Source organism: Megascapheus bottae, chromosome 14, assembly GCF_031878675.1.
Source record: "Megascapheus bottae isolate mThoBot1 chromosome 14, mThoBot2.hap1, whole genome shotgun sequence".
Classification (NCBI taxonomy): Eukaryota; Metazoa; Chordata; class Mammalia; order Rodentia; family Geomyidae; genus Megascapheus; species Megascapheus bottae.
This window is the reverse complement of record NC_143522.1, coordinates 10,965,067-10,983,647: the sequence shown is the minus strand read 5'-3', so window position 1 is coordinate 10,983,647 and position 18,581 is coordinate 10,965,067. Positions and strand designations below refer to the sequence as shown.

At 44.6% G+C, this 18,581-nt stretch overlaps 1 protein-coding gene across 4 annotated transcripts in view; it reads left to right on the top strand.

Annotated features, from left to right (window-relative positions):
* Zfyve1 (zinc finger FYVE-type containing 1) overlaps nucleotides 1-18,581 on the top strand; it is a 67,137-nt gene that overhangs the window by 42,344 nt on the left and 6,212 nt on the right. The window contains exons 4-12 of one of the 4 annotated variants that reach the window (XM_090344414.1): nucleotides 3,484-3,590; nucleotides 6,525-6,633; nucleotides 7,174-7,271; nucleotides 7,362-7,479; nucleotides 9,480-9,650; nucleotides 10,951-11,131; nucleotides 12,011-12,124; nucleotides 13,533-13,754; nucleotides 14,635-14,993. In XM_090344414.1, coding sequence (XP_090200540.1) covers nucleotides 3,484-3,590; nucleotides 6,525-6,633; nucleotides 7,174-7,271; nucleotides 7,362-7,479; nucleotides 9,480-9,650; nucleotides 10,951-11,131; nucleotides 12,011-12,124; nucleotides 13,533-13,754; nucleotides 14,635-14,651 — 1,137 coding nt within the window. In that variant the 3' untranslated portion in view covers nucleotides 14,652-14,993. Of the gene's footprint in view, nucleotides 1-3,483; nucleotides 3,591-6,524; nucleotides 6,634-7,173; nucleotides 7,272-7,361; nucleotides 7,480-9,479; nucleotides 9,651-10,950; nucleotides 11,132-12,010; nucleotides 12,125-13,532; nucleotides 13,833-14,634; nucleotides 15,565-18,581 lie in introns of those variants that run through there. The other 3 variants (XM_090344413.1, XM_090344415.1, XM_090344416.1) reach the window with 3 other exon arrangements.

The window sequence follows — 18,581 nt, the reverse complement described above, 5'->3', positions numbered from 1 at the left end:
CTGCCTAGCATGCACGAAGACCCGCCCGGGTTCAATTCCTTGGTACCACATACATAGAAAAAAGCCAGAAGTGGTGCTAAGGCTCAAGTGGTAGAGCTCTAGCCTTGAGAAAGTCCAAGGACAGTGCTCAGGCCCTGAGTTTATGGCCCAGGACGGGCAAAAAAAAAAACAACAACAAAAAACCAGCACAGTATTGGGAAATGGAGGTAGGAAGATTGCTAGTACTAGTTCAATTACAGCCTGGGCTACATAGTAACAGTCTATCTCATAAGAAATTATTCACAATGGATTCTTTGTTTTTTTGCGGGGAGGGGCTGTTATTTTGTCTTGTTTTTGATGGTGCCAAGAATTAAATTTAGGCCCCTTCACATGTTAGGCAAGTGCTGCATTATTACATCTCCAACCCTTGGTGTTTTTTGAATCAGGATCTCTCTGATTTTGCCCTGCCCTAGGGAAGTTGGTTAAAATTAATTTATACTTGAGTTCATCTTGTTTCTACCTCCTAAATGCTGGAGGTGTCTGCCTACCAGCTTATCAGCTGTATGTTATTCATGAGGGTCCACCTAATTGATGCAGCAGGTAATTGAAGAAAGTCCAAGTGCTTCTTTTCCTATTATTGAATAAATGGGAAGTGTGGATCTGGAAATGTGGTGAATGAGAAAGAAGGAAGGATTCAGAGAGAGGGGGGAGGGAGAGAGAGAGGGAGAGACACTGTGTGTGTCTATGTGTGTTTATGTATCTGTGTTGTGTATCTGTTGGAGGTAGAGAGAACAGAGTTGTCGGTGGTATCTGCAGCTACTTTTGCTCTGATGGTTTATCCATGTATGCCTGAAAATGATTTCCTTGCTGACAGGATCAGTTATTTGGCCACATTGTGGTCCCTGAGTCCTAGTACCATTTTTCTGGTTGGGGCATTTTTGCACTCTTGGTCAGGACTACAGTAGCATCTCGGACACCTACAAAACATATCCATGGCTGAGAGTTAAATTTGGTGAAAGGAAGCAGATGCTCAAGGCCCAATTTAATAGGAGAATTATTGAATGATAGGGTACAGGGGAATGGAATATTGAATTAATTGTTGTCTGTGCTCTGTTCAGAATAATTGGGAAGACTGTTGAAGCTGGTTTCATGTGGGTTTCTGTAATACTTTCTGTAGCCTCTGATCACCAAATGTCAGAACTCTGATTTTCTGATTCTGTCACAGTAGAAAATACCTATTAGTACATAAAACTTAGGTTTGTTTGGGGATGGCATCATAGATTATAGAAGAGTGTTGATTTTGATTCAGAAACTGTACTTCTAGCACTTGACAACTAGGGTTAACCTTATAGGTACAATAGAAGGATCCATGCTGTTGCCAAGGCAACTAAGGTTCAAGATCATCCAGTCTCCAGGCAACCAAGTCTCCAGATTTGCTTCAAATACTTTTACAGTCACTCTCAGGAGAGGCCCTTCCTTGCCTTTCCCTCACAGCTTTGACACCTCAGGAGGAAGAGAGCCCAAGAAACCATGGAATAATGTGAGATTTGAATTGTTTTGCTTGTTTGTCTGACTGGTATTTAATTCAGAATCTCACAAATGCTATAGTACTGAGCTTCATCCCTAGGTTTGGAAATTTATAATTAGAAAAGCATATGGGTTTGATGAAAGCTTGTGTCTGCTCTAAGAAAGAAAAAAAAACAACAGGTTATAGAAAAAAGAGGACAGATCTTCCCTATTATTGAATCTGAAATGCACTATCATCAATTAAAAAAAACACCCAGATACTATGATAGTCTTATACTCTTGATTCTTGTAAAGCTTTCTGAGCTTCTAAAGGTCTGGTTCATTACTGTCAGATTGGACTTGTGAAAGAAGTGGCATGCTTGCTTCCTTACCCAGCATCAGAAGGTGGCTTATATCAGAGTTCTTGTCTTTCTGATGTCATAAGAAATTCCTGGTGTCTTGGACAGCATAAGCCACCGTTTGCCTGCAGCAGAAAATGCTTGCAGTTCCAACTGCATGAGGGCCATGGAAAGACTGAGCATATCAAGCGCTAAGATTCTTTGAAATGCCTCCACATCGCCAAAGTACTTCTAGAGAATTAACCTGGGCTCCTTGGGTTGGAACAGGAAGCATACTGTCAACATTATTGACCTACAAATTTATGTTCACTAGAGGCAGCTTTTCCTCTTAATTTATCCCTTTACTGAATTCATGTTAAAACTTGATATTTGTCCTCAGGAAAACAAGTACTAAAAGTAAATTTCAGGGGCTAAAAAACCCCCCATGTTTTGCTCTCCAGTGTACCCTCTGTAGCAGCTTCTACACCTCTTAGTTACTTGTTTCCTTATTTTCTCTGTCATTAGATACATAAGCATCTTCCTATAGCTGATTTTTCTTTTCTTTCTTTTCAGTATGGGGACTTGAACTCAGAGCACTGTCCTTGAGCTTTCTCAAGGCAAGCATTCTATTTCAGCCACAGCACAACTTCTGGCTTTTTGTGTGTATGTGGTACCAAGGAATCAAACCCAGGGCTTGTACATGCTAGGTGAGCACTCTACCACTAGGCTACGCTTCCAGCCCCAAATAAATTCTTATTGAAACTCTTTTTATGGCTTAAGTTTAAACTCTTAATCTGTACTTTTACCAGATCCCATTTCAAAATTTGTTCTTTCCTTTCACTGAAGGAGGTACTATCTTGCCCTTTTAGTTTAGGCTACTTTCCCTTTTCTTCCGGTGTCTAGTGCTTGGCTACTTCAGACTCAAGGCACTGATAGGAACTCTGACCTAGCATGCATCAAATACTTTTTTAAGCCAGGAAAGCCTTTATCTATTATTAGCCTGAATTACTTTGAATATAAATTAAGGAGTGGAAACAGGAGTAGAAATGGAACCTACCTGACAACAGGGAATTTTCTATTTGTTTCTCTACCTTTCTCTTTGGCATTTACTTTGGCCATTTGTCACCTTTTAGGCTAGTGTTATTGATAAATAACTGGAACACTGTGGTAATTCTTCCCTGTTATATTGGCTGATGTTTATATCTATGTTGAGATAGTTCTCTGGCCTAGTGAAGCCCAAGTGGACTGGGAAAGGAGCCCAGGAAACTTCGAGCTCAATTCTTGGCTCTTGTCCTCCTGAGACTCAGTGTTTTCATCCAGTTTCATAGATAAAACAGATAGTAGTTAGTATTCATGATGCTCTTGAATAAAATAGTGTGTGAAATGTTTATAACTTCCAAAGTTTTAAGAAGGAAAGATCATTTATTTTGCTTACTTTGGCTCTCTTGGGCAATGGGTTGGTTCTTTCCAAGGTTTTCTGTGGTGAGAGTTGACACAAGTTGGGTCAAGGTTAAAGGCAATGAACAGAAGTTACTGGAGTCCCTCTTTCACACTGGTGCTTATAATATGCTGTAGCAGTGAGGACCTGGGAAGGCAAGAGAGGAAGTGCGAAGCACAGACTGCTGAGGGCCTTCATGTTGCCACCTTCTCTCCTTGGCAGGCTCTGAGTGACCGCTTCAGCGGTGAGATCCCTGATGATCAGATGGCGCACAGCTCCTTTTTTCCAGATGAGTACTTCACCTGCTCCTCCCTGTGCCTCAGCTGTGGGTAAGTGAGCCCACGCTGTGCCTATCACCCACCTTGGGATTAGAGGCTGAGTGGTTCTTGAAAGATTGGTGTGCCGGTCAGTCACCCGGGGTCTGGATAAAATTGCAGTGATGAGGCCGAGGCCTTAGCAGGTACATTGCTGACCAATTCCCAAGTGATATGGATGGTTTGGGGACCACAGTTAGCAAGGGCTTCAAAGGTACACAGCAGTTTTCAGTTTGGCATTTGTTATAGAAGACCTTTGGTTGAGCCAGGTGCCGGTGACTCACACCTGTAAGCCTAGCTACTCAGGGGGCTGAGATCTGAGGATCTCGGTTCAAAGCCAACCCTGGCACCAAAGTCCATGAGACTTTTTTTTTTTTTGATCAGTACTGGGGCTTGAACTCAGGGCCTAGGCACTCTCCTTGGGCTTTCCTCAAGGCTAGCGCTCTACCACTTGAGCCACAGCACCACATCCAGCTTTTTTATGTATGTGGTACCAAGGAATTGAGCCCCCCAGTCTTTGTGCATGCTAGGCAAGTGCTCTACCACTAGGCCAAACTCAGGGCCTCAGGAGACTCCTAATCTCCAATTAACTGACAGAAAACCTGAAGTGGCACTGTGGCTCAAGTAGTAGAGTGCTAGCCTTGAGCTGAAATGCTCAGGGACAGGCCCAGAGTTCAAGCCCTATGACCAACAGAAAAGAAAAGGAAAAGAAAAGAAAAACCTTGGTTTGCCTGTTTTTTCTTTTTAGCCACTGTTTCTGATCATTTACTCCAAGTATTATATTTATTCAGCTAATATTCAGAGTACTGTGGTATAGGTATTGATTGTAGATAATTCTTTACATTATGCAGACAAATGCTTGGAGCACATTTTCCTGGGAACATTTAAGGATCTGGGGTGTGACTTTAACATTGGTGTATTTCAAAGGCTGCTCAGATGATTCATTTATGTAGCTTAGATTGGGAATGCTAACATAGAACTTAAGAAACTTCAGCTTTGGTGATTAGAATGCAGATTCTGAATCTGCAGGTGTAGGTGGGGCCTAGATGTTTAGTCTCAGACATGTTTGATGGTGACAGCTTTGGACTCTTACTTTGTTATAGAGGGATGATTCTCAGATTTGGAGTGTGTGTCAGAGAAGCCAGATGAGTAGATTAAACAGATTGTTGGGCCCTTCCCCCCAATTTCCTTATTTAGTAGGTTTGAGGAAATACCTGAGATTTCACAGTTTTGACAGATTCCCATTTGATGCTCTGGTGTTGCTTCAGAATGACACCTTAAGGATTACTGTATTAATTTAAGCTGTTGATAGCCATTAAATTGCAGTCTGACTTGTCTGTTAGGCACTGGGGATTTAAAGGAAGCATCAAGGTCAGATTATAGTCCCTTGTCCTGCAGAAACTCCCCCACTCCCCTTGATGCTGATCAGGAACACTGCCTTTGTTCTGAGCTCACCTCTGTCATGAATGGCCTTTGCCATTGAAGCCTGTATGTACGTGGCATGCTGGTACTAAAACTACCTCTGATCTTGGAGGAGGAAAAACCACCTTTAAGATTTTACAGTGTAGACTAGAGAGAACTAAGGATGACTTTGGAGACTTGAGCTTGAGAGGAGTGAAATGTTAGTTGCCAGTGTGATTTACCTTCCTTTTCGCTAACCCTCTGAACCCAGAATGAGTAGCCTAAGCACTGTTGGGTCACCACTTTTCACTTCTAACTGAGCCTCAGAAGGGTTCCCAAAGTTTTCCCTATTACACAGTGAATTTCTAAAGTTGTGATCTCTGTTTTGCCTTGTCAGGATGGCCAAGTTCACTGTTTAGCTGAGTTTTTCTCATTTAGTGTAGGCCTCCCTTTAATGTGCTGCCAAGATTTGAGGATTAGTTTTTGTTTAGCATTTTGGCAGCCTCTTCTGGCTTAATTTTTTGTGTGTGTCTGTGCTAATCCTGGGACTTGAACTCAGGACCTAGACACTGTCCCTGAGGATATTTTTTTTCTTTTTCTTTCCTCAGCTCCACTTCTTGTTTTTTGGTGGCTAATTGGAGATAAGAATCTCCTGGACTTTCCTACTTGGTCTGAACCCAAATCCTCTGAGTAGCTAGGATTATGAAAGTGAGCCACCAGTACCTGGCTTAATTTTCCATTTTTTCCTTTTTGGATTTTTAGTTTCTTAAGATCTGCTCAGAAAACCTTTTTTTTTTTTTCCCTTTGTGTTAGTACTAGGCTTGATCTCAGGGCTTTGGGACTGTTTCTTAGCTTTTTTACTCAAGGCTGGCACTCTGACACTTGAACCATAGCTCCACTTCTGGCTTTTTAGTGGTTCATTGTAGATAAAGGAGTATCGAGGACTTTTCTGCCTAGGTTAGCTTTGAACCGGGAGCATCAGATCTCAACCTTAAGTAGGTAAGTTTACAGGCATGAGCCACTGGTTCCCAGCTGCATTCAGATTTCATCTCTGGTTAAGTTGGTGTCTTTTGACTCCTCCATGTCAGTTTTTTTTTTTTTTTTTTTTTTTGCCAGTCCTGGACTTAGGCTCAGGGAGGGCCTGAGCACTGTCCTTGGACTTTCTCAAGGCCATAGCTCTACCACTTGAGCCTCAGCTCCAGTTCCAGCTTTTTTTCTATGTATGTGGTACCGAGGAATCGAACCCAGGTCTTCGTGCATGCTAGGCAGGCGTTCTACCACGAGGTCAAACTCCCAGCCCCTCCATGTCAGTTTTGCAAGAGATTCCTCTTTGCCTTTCCCCTAACAAGGTAGTAGTTGCTCTACCTTTGTCATGCTGTTGATTACAGCAATCAGAGAGCAATATCGTGAAACGCTCTGTGCTCAGCAATGAAGCCGAGTCAGTACCCAGGTCTGGTTTCAGGCCTGTGCCTGGCTCAGGATCAAAGTCTTCTGGGCAAGTGACACTGGCTCTTAGTCATCTGATTGTCAGTTTGGGGTTTTCCTCAGGGCTGGCTGTAAGAACAGCATGAATCATGGGAAGGAAGGAGTGCCTCATGAAGCAAAGAGCCGCTGCAGATATTCCCACCAATATGACAACCGGGTTTATACCTGCAAGGTAAGTGAGTCTTCTGTACCTCTCCTTCCTTTAACAGCCACCTTGTTAGATGTTCTCCTGTTGGCAGGGTTGTCTTGGACTACCCTTTGTAACACCCTAAAGAATGAACATTCAAATTGAATACTTGGAACTTCTCAGCTATAACCAAAAGAACTCACATGTCATGATTGTTGTGGCTCCTTTGGTTTATTAAAATAGCTTCCATTGAACTCAAATGTAAGGGTCATATACACTAACCATTCATTTTTTTTTTTCCCAGAATTGTTTTTTTAGGAAACTGGTTTTGGTGGATTTCTCTTGTGTGTGACAGTAGTATCATTTTGAGCTTGGTTTTGGGGCCTGGGCTGCTATTTAGTTTGGTATTATTTGGGGTTTCACTGGCTTCTTTAAAGAAATGAACTTTTTCCTGAGATGCTGAAATCAAGGTACAGATCTCTCCCTCCTCCGCCCCCCAGGAGGTATGGTTTTTGGAGTTGGGGGGTGGAGAGTGTTTGAGGCCCCAGAGTCTAGAATAAGCTGGCAGAGTGCTTCATGTTTCAGGCCTGCTATGAGAGGGGCAAGGAAGTCAGCGTTGTACCCAAAACATCTGCTTCCACTGACTCTCCCTGGATGGGCCTTGCAAAGTATGCCTGGTCTGGGTAAGTTTAAGAACAGAGCTAAACAGGTATGTAGAGTTTTGTTTCCCCAGCAGCTGGCCGGGAAACACTCTTTATTTTTATGTCTTGTAGGTATGTAATTGAATGTCCTAACTGTGGTGTGGTGTATCGGAGTCGACAGTACTGGTTTGGCAACCAAGATCCAGTGGATACAGTGGTGCGGACAGAAATCGTGCATGTGTGGCCTGGAGTAAGACCTGTTCTATTGATTTTCCTCCTCCTTTCTCTTGGATCATTCAGTTATTGGTGTGTAAGGAGAGGTGAAGCTTGTTTAGAAGGAATATCAGCCATAAATTGTAGTTGATCAGTGGTTTAGAAGTGGTCTGGGATGGATGCTGATTGGCTGATGCCTGTAATCTTAGCTACTTAGCAAGCTGAGATCTGAGAGTCATGGTTTCGAGTCTGAAAGGTCTTATGAGACTCACGTCAAATTAATCACACAAAAAGTCAGATGTGGAGCTGTGTGTGGCTCAGGTAGTAGAGCACTAGCCATTGAGTTAAAAAGCTAAGGGACAGCACCTAGGCCTTGAGTTCAAGTCCCAGTATCAGAACAAAAACAAGTGGTCTGAAAGCCTTTCCTATTCCAGTCCTTCATTTCTTCTAGAGTAAATAATTGGAACACAACTTTAAATGAAATATGCTAAAAATTAACCTACTATTCTTCATTGACAAATAAAACTTCACTTTTTCCATGCCCTCGCTCATTTTTCATATACATGCGTTTTTATAGATGCAGTTACAATTGATTCATTTAGTTTTGCTTTATCTATTTTGAGATGAGGTTTCAAACTTACAATCATCCCTCCTCTGCTCAGAAGTGCTGGAATTATAGGTATGTACCACCGTCTCTGGCTAAGAGATTATTATGGACCTCCTGAGATACTGGGACTACATGTAATCAAATTATAGTCATTTGATATAGAATGAAAGTACCAAATAAGCACTGCTTCCTAAACAAATCTGTTTTTCTGACATATTGAATTCAATAGTCAAATGATGCCCATCTCCTGTCCCAAATACTCAGGCTGGCCTTGAACTTCTGGATTTCAGTGATCCTTCTGTCTCAGTATCACCTCATCCTACATCCCATCATGCCTGTATTTTATGTGCTGTTTTTCTGCTTTTTCCTTGTAGCAGTTTATTTTGTCCAGTGCTATAGTTTGATTCACCTTTGTCTTTGACAAAACTTACACTATTTATGATTTTATTTTACTTTCAAGGAGAATGCTTTAGTGACCATCTCCATGTAAGAAAGTTTGTTTTTTTTTTCCTCCTGGGAATTTTATTGTTATTTTTTCTAAGAAGTGTTTTGGATTGTAGTATGTATCACCCACCATTCGTTGGTGAGAAGTGGAATTGTTAGAGAGCCTTAAATACTAATCTTTCATTTTGACTTTTGAATTCAAGATGTCAGAAAAACACATCTGTTTAGAAAGCAGTAGTTTATTTGGTAATTTGATTCTGCCTGTAATCACTGTTAACACTTGGTATGACAATGGGTACTTGGAGTCTCAGTTTCTTTAGAGACTGATGTAGATGGATCCCTTGAGTCCAGAAGTTTGAGACCAAATTTGGAATATAGCAAAGCCCCATTCTGAAACTTAAAAAAAGTCACTATGTACACTTGGTGAGTTTCTTCTGTTCCAGCAACATGCCAGGTTAGCAGTTTATTCCTTGGTTGTATTCCTCATAGTTCTTTGGATTAGAAGAATACTTTGCTTTTGGTCTATCCATCCATCATTTCACCATGTGTTGTTAAACGACTGTATGCCCTGAATTGTGCTAGATTCTTTGGAAAAGAGAAATCATTATTCCTAGAGAGTTGGTCTAGCAGGAAGTCAGACCCATCATAGCTAGTGTATTCATGGAAATCAAATTCCTAAAGATGTCAGGTAGCAGAAGAACTGAGGGGGAAGGGCTCCTCACAGCCCTTCTGTATTGTAGGAAAAAGTTAGTCCTCAATTGAACAGCTGCCCACCAATCAAGTCTTTGGGTCATCTTGATTAGAATATATCAGTGCTAACTAATTGCAAACTGCATTGCCCATAAGCCAGAAAGCTTTCTGGTCTGTCTCCATTTTCCCTTGCCTGGGAGTTTAGACTTGGGTGTTGGCAACTAGATATTTCTTTCCTCCCCATCCTTTTCCTCCTTTAATTCAGCGTATAAAAGGAGCTGGCATTTTCTTTTCAGACTGATGCGTTTCTGAAGGACAACAACAATGCTGCCCAGCGCTTGTTGGATGGGATGAACTTCATGGCTCAGTCTGTGTCTGAGCTCAGCCTTGGGCCCACCAAAGCTGTGACTTCCTGGCTAACAGACCAGATTGCTCCAGCCTACTGGAGACCCAATTCCCAGATCCTGGTATGATATGCCCACACACCTATGCATTCCTAGTACAGCCTGTCCTGCTTATGCCACTTGGCCACATGCTACCCTAGTTCAGTGAAATGCAATTTTTTTTTTCCCCTAGTGCAATTAATTAGCTCTGAGACAATAGAAAAGAGAGAAACCTTGAGACAGCTAGGTACCTTATTGTTCATAGCTTTTCTTTTATGTTATTCTGCAAATATATTGTTTCTTTCTTTCTTTTTTTTTTGTGGCAGAGAAGGGACTTTTACTTCAGATACTTCATCTCTTGAAGCAGTATACCATCCCCTTTTGGGTATTTAAAAAACGTAATTTCATTGTTATTAAGGTATCATTTCATAAGTCAGGTAATGAGTACAGTTCTTTATTTTTTTGACATGGGGCTTGAACTCCGGACCTGGGCACTGTCCCTGAATTTTTCAGCTCAAGGCTAGTGCTTTGCCATTTGAGCCATAGCACCACTTCCGGTTTTTTGGTGGTTAATTGGAGGTAAGAGTCTCATGGAGTTCAGTGCCTGGGTTGGCTTTGAGCTGTGATCCTCAGATCCCAGCCTCCTGAGTAGCTGGTATTTCAGGTGTGAGCCACCAGCTCCAGTTAGTATGTTTCTTTTTTTTTTTGACAATCACCCCTTCCTTTGCTTTCCCCTAGTTTTCCACTTCTGTCCCTGCCCACAAGTTGCATAGTTCGTTTTCCACACAGTGCATACTGAGTTGGGTTGGTTATTTCAAGATAGTCTCATTTATGGCTATGCTGTCCCATTGTGCTCTTCCGCTTTTTGTTTCCTTTCATCACAGGGCGTGACAGGTATGTGCTATAGCACCCAGACATTGTGCTTTCCCCAAACACCATCGCACCTAACATGGCTCAGGATGAGTCTTAGCAACCTCTCCTCGAACCACAATCCCTCAGTCTCTTTCCAAGTAGCTAGCATTTCAGGTTTGAGCCACCATGCTTAGCTTTCCAAGCACTTTTCTTGAGGTGGATTCTCGTTTCCTTAACAGTGAGGACCAATTAGTATTACTCAGATATTCAGGGCCATGGGCATAGAGCTGGAGAAAAGACCTTGTGAAGAGTCATTTAGGTTCATCTTTAGCTTGATCCAGAAATCTCTAGGACACCAGATGTCCATCTGACTTCATCCCAAACGGCTTGTGTCAGGCAATTTAACCTCCCTCTCCCCCTGCATTCACATCACTCTTAATACCAGAAAGTTTGGTGAAGCTAAAACCTGCTTCCAAGAGTTTCTGCTTGCTTTTGAGTCCTACCTGTCTCTCTTGTTTTGGGCTTGAAACAGAGCTGCAACAAATGTGCGACGTCCTTTAAAGACAACGACACCAAGCATCACTGCCGGGCCTGTGGGGAGGGCTTCTGCGACAGCTGCTCATCCAAGACCCGGCCAGTGCCTGAGCGGGGCTGGGGGCCTGCGCCAGTACGGGTGTGTGACAACTGCTACGATGCCAGGAATGTCCAGTTAGGTAACGTGGGGCAGGAGCTGCAAGGGTGGAGAGGGAGCCACCCTTCTTCGCATTCACTTGGGGAAACTGGATTGCCACCACCCCAACCCACCGCCTGTTCCCGAGGGTAGTTGCTCCTCTGGTGGGGCTGGTCATCCTCTAGGTTCGTTGTCAGCGAGTCTGCAGGTGCTGTTCTCTGGGGATGAGCCTGGCCTGAGCTGTGGAGTGCTTCTGAGGAAGGAAGTATGCACAGCCATTGAATTCTAGGAAGCTGCAGTTCATCACTAGACTGAGTCCCTGTCCTGAGAAGGGTCAAGGCCATTGTCTCAGAATCCCCCCCCCCCCGTTCTCTTTCTCTCACTCTTTTTCTTTTTCTCTCTCTCCCTCTCTCCCTGTCCCCCCCTCTTCCTCCCTCCCCTCCTCTCTTGGTTCATTTTTGATGCTGGATCTGGGTCTTGAACTCAGGTCCTTGGCATTGTTCCCAGGCTATTTTGCTCAAAGCTAGCACTCTGCCAAATGAGCCACAACTCTGCTTCTAGCTTTTTTGGTGATTAATTAAAGAAGTCTCAAAAGACTTCCCTGCCAGCCAACTTTCAGCCCCGATCCTCAGATCTCAACCATCTAAGTATGCTAGGATTATAGGTGTGAACCACTGGTACCTGGCTTCAGAACCTCTCTTGGTGACCTTAAAAAGAGTCTTACAAAATAGTTCTAGAAGGTTGGAGGTCAAAGACAGCTGATGTCACTCAATTTCAGGGCCTGAGTGAAATTACAGCACAAATATAGCAGGGCAGCATAATGGTCCAGGAAGTAGAATCCAGAAGTGTCATGCTGCAGCTCTTAGTCATTTGGGAAGTGACAAAGAGGCAGCAGGTTTTCCTTTATTCTTTATTTCCACAGATATTACTGAGGCGCAGGCAGATGATGAAGGTGGAACACTGATTGCTCGGAAGGTGGGCGAGGCGGTGCAGAACACTCTGGGAGCCGTGGTGACAGCCATTGACATACCACTAGGTGGGCCTGGCATTGCCTCTCTTGGGGGTTGTGTGTGGGGGATGAGGGGTTTCCAGGTGCCCTGGGCTGTTTTCACAAAGGTGTGTCCACCTAGATTGAGTTGGGCAGAAAGGAATCAATTAAAAACTTACATTCGCTTTTTTTTTTGCTGATCCCTTAGTAGCTTCCTATTTATTCCTGGAGTCCATCCTCCTCTATCATCTATTTCTGTATAACAAACTATTTTGAAATGTAAAGGCCTCTCTCCGCTGCCATTTTAGGTCTTACAAGTGTGTGAGTCTAGAAGTCAGGAAGGGTAATTATACAGCTCCCAATAGCACTGCCTGGAGTTGCTCTCTCATTTCCTAGGATGGCATATGTCAGGTGTCCATAGGTCAGTTAGCCCCGCCTTCCTCCCCATGTACTCTCCAGGCCTCTCCATATGCGTCTTCAGTGGTAGTTGGACATCAATGGTGGTTGAAGGTTTTAGTTGCTTATGTTTCCACAAAGAAACAGAAAGCAGATAATGCCAGCCTTGCTTGCAAACTGGCAAGACTCCTATAGTCTGTTGTAGTCATAGAGCCTGCCTAGATTTAGGGCAGGAGGGAACAGGGATGTCACAGATGGAATGGATGCATGTCGAAGATCTTTAGTCTATAGCAGGAGCCAAGCTGTTGTGAGTTTGTGTAAAGTTGCACCCCCAGCTGTAGATGTAAGCAAAAACTATTGGCAAAAATTAAAGCCATTGCTTGGGGAACCAACCAACGAGGGCCAGTGAGGGTTCAGCAGGGTTGGCTAGATCTGATAATAGTTTTGCATACTATGGGGGAGAAACTAGTCTCCAGGGAGGTGGTTTGAAAGAGGTTTGGATGAGCTAGCTCACAAAATGACTTGATGAGCTTTTAACTCCAGGGTATAAGGATTGATGGATTAGCTCTGTCACAAAGTTCAAGGGTACCTGGCAGGGCAAGTAGTGCTTTTGGCACATGGCAGACTGTCTCTACATGTGAGTGAGCCTCTTGGTTCACTCGCCAAGATCTGCCAGACTGGGCTGTGGGGCATGTTATTTCTTGTCATCCTCATGTCTTGGAGGTTACAGAGCACCCGGGGAATGCAGTAACTGCCTCTAATCCTGCAGCTGCTAGTTCACTGGTGCTCAGCAGAGCTGTGGTATGGGTGAAGGTTTGTCTCATCTCCAGGCCAGACTTCTCTGTAGTTGCTTTTGTACAGCTGTACATTCCAGTTACCGGGAGCCTTTAGTAGGCATGTGGCTATCAGGGCCATCACCCATCCCTGGAGTGTCATCTGCATGGTCTGCGATTTTTAAATGCACTGTTGGTGATTCTGGGTGCACAAGCCAGTGTCTAAGGATGCCCTCTTGTCAGTGTGGATTTGAGTGTCTTGACCATCGTGGTTCTCCCCACCTCAGGCCTGGTGAAGGATGCAGCCAGGCCGGCCTACTGGGTACCTGACCATGAGATTCTGCACTGCCACAACTGCCGAAAGGAGTTCAGCATCAAATTGTCCAAGCACCACTGCCGTGCCTGCGGACAGGGCTTCTGTGACGAGTGCTCCCATGACCGCCGGGCTGTCCCCTCCCGTGGCTGGGATCATCCTGTCCGAGTCTGCTTCAACTGCAATAAAAAGCCCGGTGACCTTTAACCCCAGCTCCCTCTCCGAGTCCTTCACAATTCCTTAGGTTCTCAGGGTTAGAAACAAGTCATTTGAGGTAGGCCCTCCCAGTCACCTGTTGTGCGTGTCCTCTCCTCTTCCTGGGGCCACTTTTCCTCCATGGGGTGAGCCTGGCGGCAGGCCCGAAGGCATAAACCCCTCAGGGCAGGGGATTGAGCAGCTCACAGCAAAGGGGCATGTACCTGAATCCGATGAATTAATTTCATTTAAGAATAATAAATCTCATCTATCTATAGCTCAATATATACAAATGAAAGGCAACTGGGAGTGTGCTGAGGCTGCCGCGGGCTGTGAAAATGCCTTGGTCTCCAGTGCAGGGCTAAGGTGGCAGTGGCAATAGCAGGTCTTTACACAGATCAGATCCACAGCCTGTGTAAACTGCTTCTCTCTGAGCCCTGGTAGGCCCCCTCCCCCCCCCCCCCCCCATCCTGGTCTTTTCCTTCCCCTCTGCTGCCTAGATAGCAAACCTCCCATATCCTCCTACTGGAAGCAGCCAGAAAGACAGCTCCATTGGGCCCAAGAAGTTAATGCCCATTTCTTGGTTGTAGCCTGTTTTACCCAGAGACCATCCTGCTTAGCGTGCAGGCCACTGGTGGTATGGGTGGAGGGTCTGAGGTCAGGTCTTTGGTCCTGAGAAGTCCAAATACAGGTGCCGTGGCATCCCTCATAGCAGGAAAGAATTGGGGTGACCTGAACCAGCAGTGGTTCCTGGTCATTGACATGGTGTCTGCTAGGCCACACCCTGTTCCTACATCAGCACCTGCCACCCTTGGAGCCCATGACCTTCTGAGTGTCGCACTAGAATCTATTGCTTAAAGTGTCTTATTCTTTGTTCCCAGACATACAACCTCTCTAGCAGTTGGAGGGGTGATCATGAGAAAACCTTCCAGGGAAACAGAGCACAGAATGGACTGTTAGTTTTGTTTTTTTTTTTTAAGCGTATATAAATATTTCACCAGATCATAAAGAAAATAATTCTCTTTGGTTCTTGCAAGAGAAGTCAAATGAAAGAATGTTCCTCATCAAGAGCTTGGACATGCATATCTATCATGACTGGAAAGAGACTGTTGCTCAGCAATCTTCTCATCAGGGTGGAGTTTTATCGTCTATGGCCAAAAAGGAATTACAGCAACATAGTTCTTGACTGAGCTGGCGGGTGGGCGGAGCTTCAGGGAGGTGCATGGGCAGTCCTTCCTGGGTGAGTATCCATGTGATGTGAGCCCTGGTGTGGGTTGGTCCTTCTTAGACCTGCTCCTTCCTGCCTCCAGTGACCGAGGTCCTACACTAGGAACTATGTATTAAATTTGCCATCATAAAGGAATCTTCCTGCTGAACATGGACTGTGGCGACTCCTTCCTCTTAAATGCATCACACCTTGCTTACATCTCTTTGCTGTTGATGAAACATACACAACTCAGACACGGCAGTGCAGAGGCCAAGTGAGAGGCATTTTCCAGAGACAACTGGAAACACTGCTGTTTCTGACAAATCTTCTCCAGAAAAGTCATGTTTTAAGACCACAAAACCATACATATATTGGTGCCAGTCCTGGGGCTTGAACTTAGGGCATAGGCTTGGTCTGTAAACCTCTTGTGCTCAAGACTAGTGCTTTACCATTTGAGATACAGCTCTATTTTTGGCATTTTTAGTAGTTTAATGGACATAAAAGTCTCACAGGGGGGCCAGGAGTTTGGCCTAGTGGTAGAGTGCTTGCCTAGCATGCATGAAGACCTGGGTTTGATTCCTTGGTACCACGTATATAACAAAAAGCCAGAAGTGGTGCTGTGGCTCAAGTGGTAGAGCCCTATCCTTGAGAAAATCCAGGGACAGTGCTCAAGCCCTGAGCTCATGCCCAGGACTGGCAAAAAAAAAAAAAAAAAAAAAAAAGTCAGACTTCACTGCCTGGACTGGCTTCAAACTATGATTGAGTAGCTAGGATTATAAGTATGAGCTACTAGTGCCTGGCTTCACACACACACACACACACACACACACACACACACACACACACACACACACACACACATACACACACACACGTATTTTAATTTGGTCAGTCATGGGGCTTGAACTTGGCCTGGGCTGAGCCACTGGTGCCCAGCCCATCAGTTTTTTTATAAAGGAACTATGGAGACGACTCTAGAACTCTTCTCACATTAATCAGCAAAGGAAAGGTAGGTACCAGCATCACACAGGGGGTGGTTTTTGCTCTATAAGGATTTCATCCTGCTTCAACTAAATATGAAAACCAAGCCGGGTGTGGTGGCTCACGCCTGTAATCCTAGCTACTTAGACTGAGATCTAAGGATCATGGTTCAAAGCTAGCCTAGGCACTAAAGTCCGTGAGACTCTTATCTCCAATTAACCACCAGAAAACCGGAAGTGGGGCTGTGACTCAAGGGGTCAGGTGGTAGCCTTGAGCTGAAGAGCTCAGGGACAGGGCCCAGGCCCAGAGTTCAAACACCATGACCCACTAAATAAATGCAGGCTGAAAACAAAGGCCTAAAAACGTACTCATCTGTCTACATTGCAGCATTGATTTAATTTTCTCCATCCAAATACCATAAAACCAACCAGCATCCTTCAGGGACTCACTGTTCCTCTTCAGGATTAACTACTGTCCTGACATCCAATAGCACTGGGCACTTCCCACATCTTGTTGGAGGTATTATGTATTACCTGTCTGGGGCTTGAACTCAGAACCTGGGTGCTGTGCCTGCGCCGTTATGCTCAAAGCTAGCAAGCTGCCGCTTAAGCCACAGATCCACTTTGAGTGTTTAAGGGTCTCATGGACTTTATTGCATGGGTTGGTACAGAACCAGTCTCAGATCTCCAAATCCCACCTTCTGAGAGCTAGTATTACAACAGGCATGAGCTTGTGGTGCTCAGCTTTATTACCTCTGTGATAGAGCCTTGCTATGTAGCCCAGGCTGGCATTCAACTTAAGATCCTGGTGCTTCAGTCTCCCAAGTGCTAGCATTAGTATAACATCACACCTGGTCATAAAGGCTTTGTGAATGTAAAGGACTTTTATGGGTGGAAAAGATAGCTGATGACTATAAATGCACAAGAGCCAAGTCTCCTAAGCAATGGACGCCAAACATGTCGCTCGGTTGGCAGATGGCTGGTTTACTTGGGAACTGGAATTGAACTGATGTTCAGGTGCCTGCTAAGCTGCCAGGCACTGTGCAAGTGTGACTATGCTGCTCCACTGGCCTAGAAGTTTGGCAGCCATGCTTCAGCTGACTCTTGCTAGGGTTCACAAGTGCTGGCATCTGGGTTTAGACCTGGGTAGCCTTCAAAGCGCTGTGGAGCTCCTCCCCTGATGTTTGCTTTGTCTCCCACAGTCTTCTTTTGAACTCCTGGATAAGCTCTGTTATTTTCACTTCCCCAGAAAGAAAGTCAAAAGTTTGGCCTAGTGGTAGAGTGCTTGCCTAGCATGCACGAAGAACTGGGTTTGATTCCTCAGTACCATCTATATAGAAGTGATGCTGTGGCTCAAGTGGTAGAGTGCTGTCTTAAGGAAAAGACCAAGGACAATGCTCAGGCCCTGAGTTCAAGCCCCAGGACTGGGGGAGGAGGGTAGTCAAAAGTTCCTGATGTTATCAGAAGGGCTTAGCTTTCTATTCTTTCCACTTAGGTTCATGGCAGGGGCAGGGATACTTCTCCAAGCTGGCTTACAGTTTAAGCAAACTGGTCTAGCTTACAACCCAAGAGTAAGCATCCAAGTGCTGTAAAAAAATGATGTGATGGTATTTTTCAGCTTTAGAACTATCACCCTCAGAGAGAAAACAGAAGCCATAGCAGTGCCTGTGCTCTTCTGTTGACAGGATTCATGTGATCTGAATTGTACCGCTGAAGCACCTGGTGCCTTTATTTTTCTTAGCTCACATCTACAAATCTAGCTACTCAGGAGATCTGAGGATTGCAGTTCAGACTATTTGTCTGCCCTGTTACATACCAAATAACTTCACAAGCCTTATATGGCCCCATGGCCTGATGTCCTCCATCCCTGCATCTAGTCTGAATTTCAAAGTGCTGGCCCCATCCCAGACTACTTCAAATGTAGTCCTGAAGATGGAGAGTTTAATTGGTGGCCCACCTTGCAGCTTCTAAGTGCACGGTGCTAGGGTACCTGAACACAAAGAGCTAGTTCCAATAGAAGCCATGGTCTTTGGTGTTCACCACAGTCTAATTAGGGAGCTAGGGAACCACAATCCCAGTCCTCTGCCATCTGCTCTATGCTTTCTGCCAGTACTTCCACCGGCTGCACTCATCCTTCCTGACCACTTGGGGCCAGAGGGCACTCAGAAGTTCAGAGGTCAGTGTTATGGGCAGTGACTAGGTAGGAGGGAGAAGGCGAGAGTGTTCTGGAAGCTGTCCAGCATGGCCCTTAAGGTTAGTCTTAGCTGCTTTTCCTTCACCCAGCATCTGAATAGAGACTTCCTATGGACAACAGCTTTAAATCCATTAGCAACATATTACACCATCATCATTCCTGCTTTATTGTAGAAAGACAGGCCTTTCAACACTTTGTATAAGAATGGCACAAATTGTGGCTCTGAGATTATGAAAGGAATGTGACAGACTTTAAAATGAGCTTTGTCTTGGCTCTTGGAGTGTGGCCTAGTGGCAGAATGCTTGCCTAGCATGCATGAAGCCCTGGGTTTGATTCCTTGGTGTGCCACATATACAGAAAAAGCCAGAAGCAGTGCTTTGGCTCACACAGTAGAGCGCTAGCCTTTGTAAAGCTAGAGGGAAACAGTGTCTGAGCAAACAAACAAAA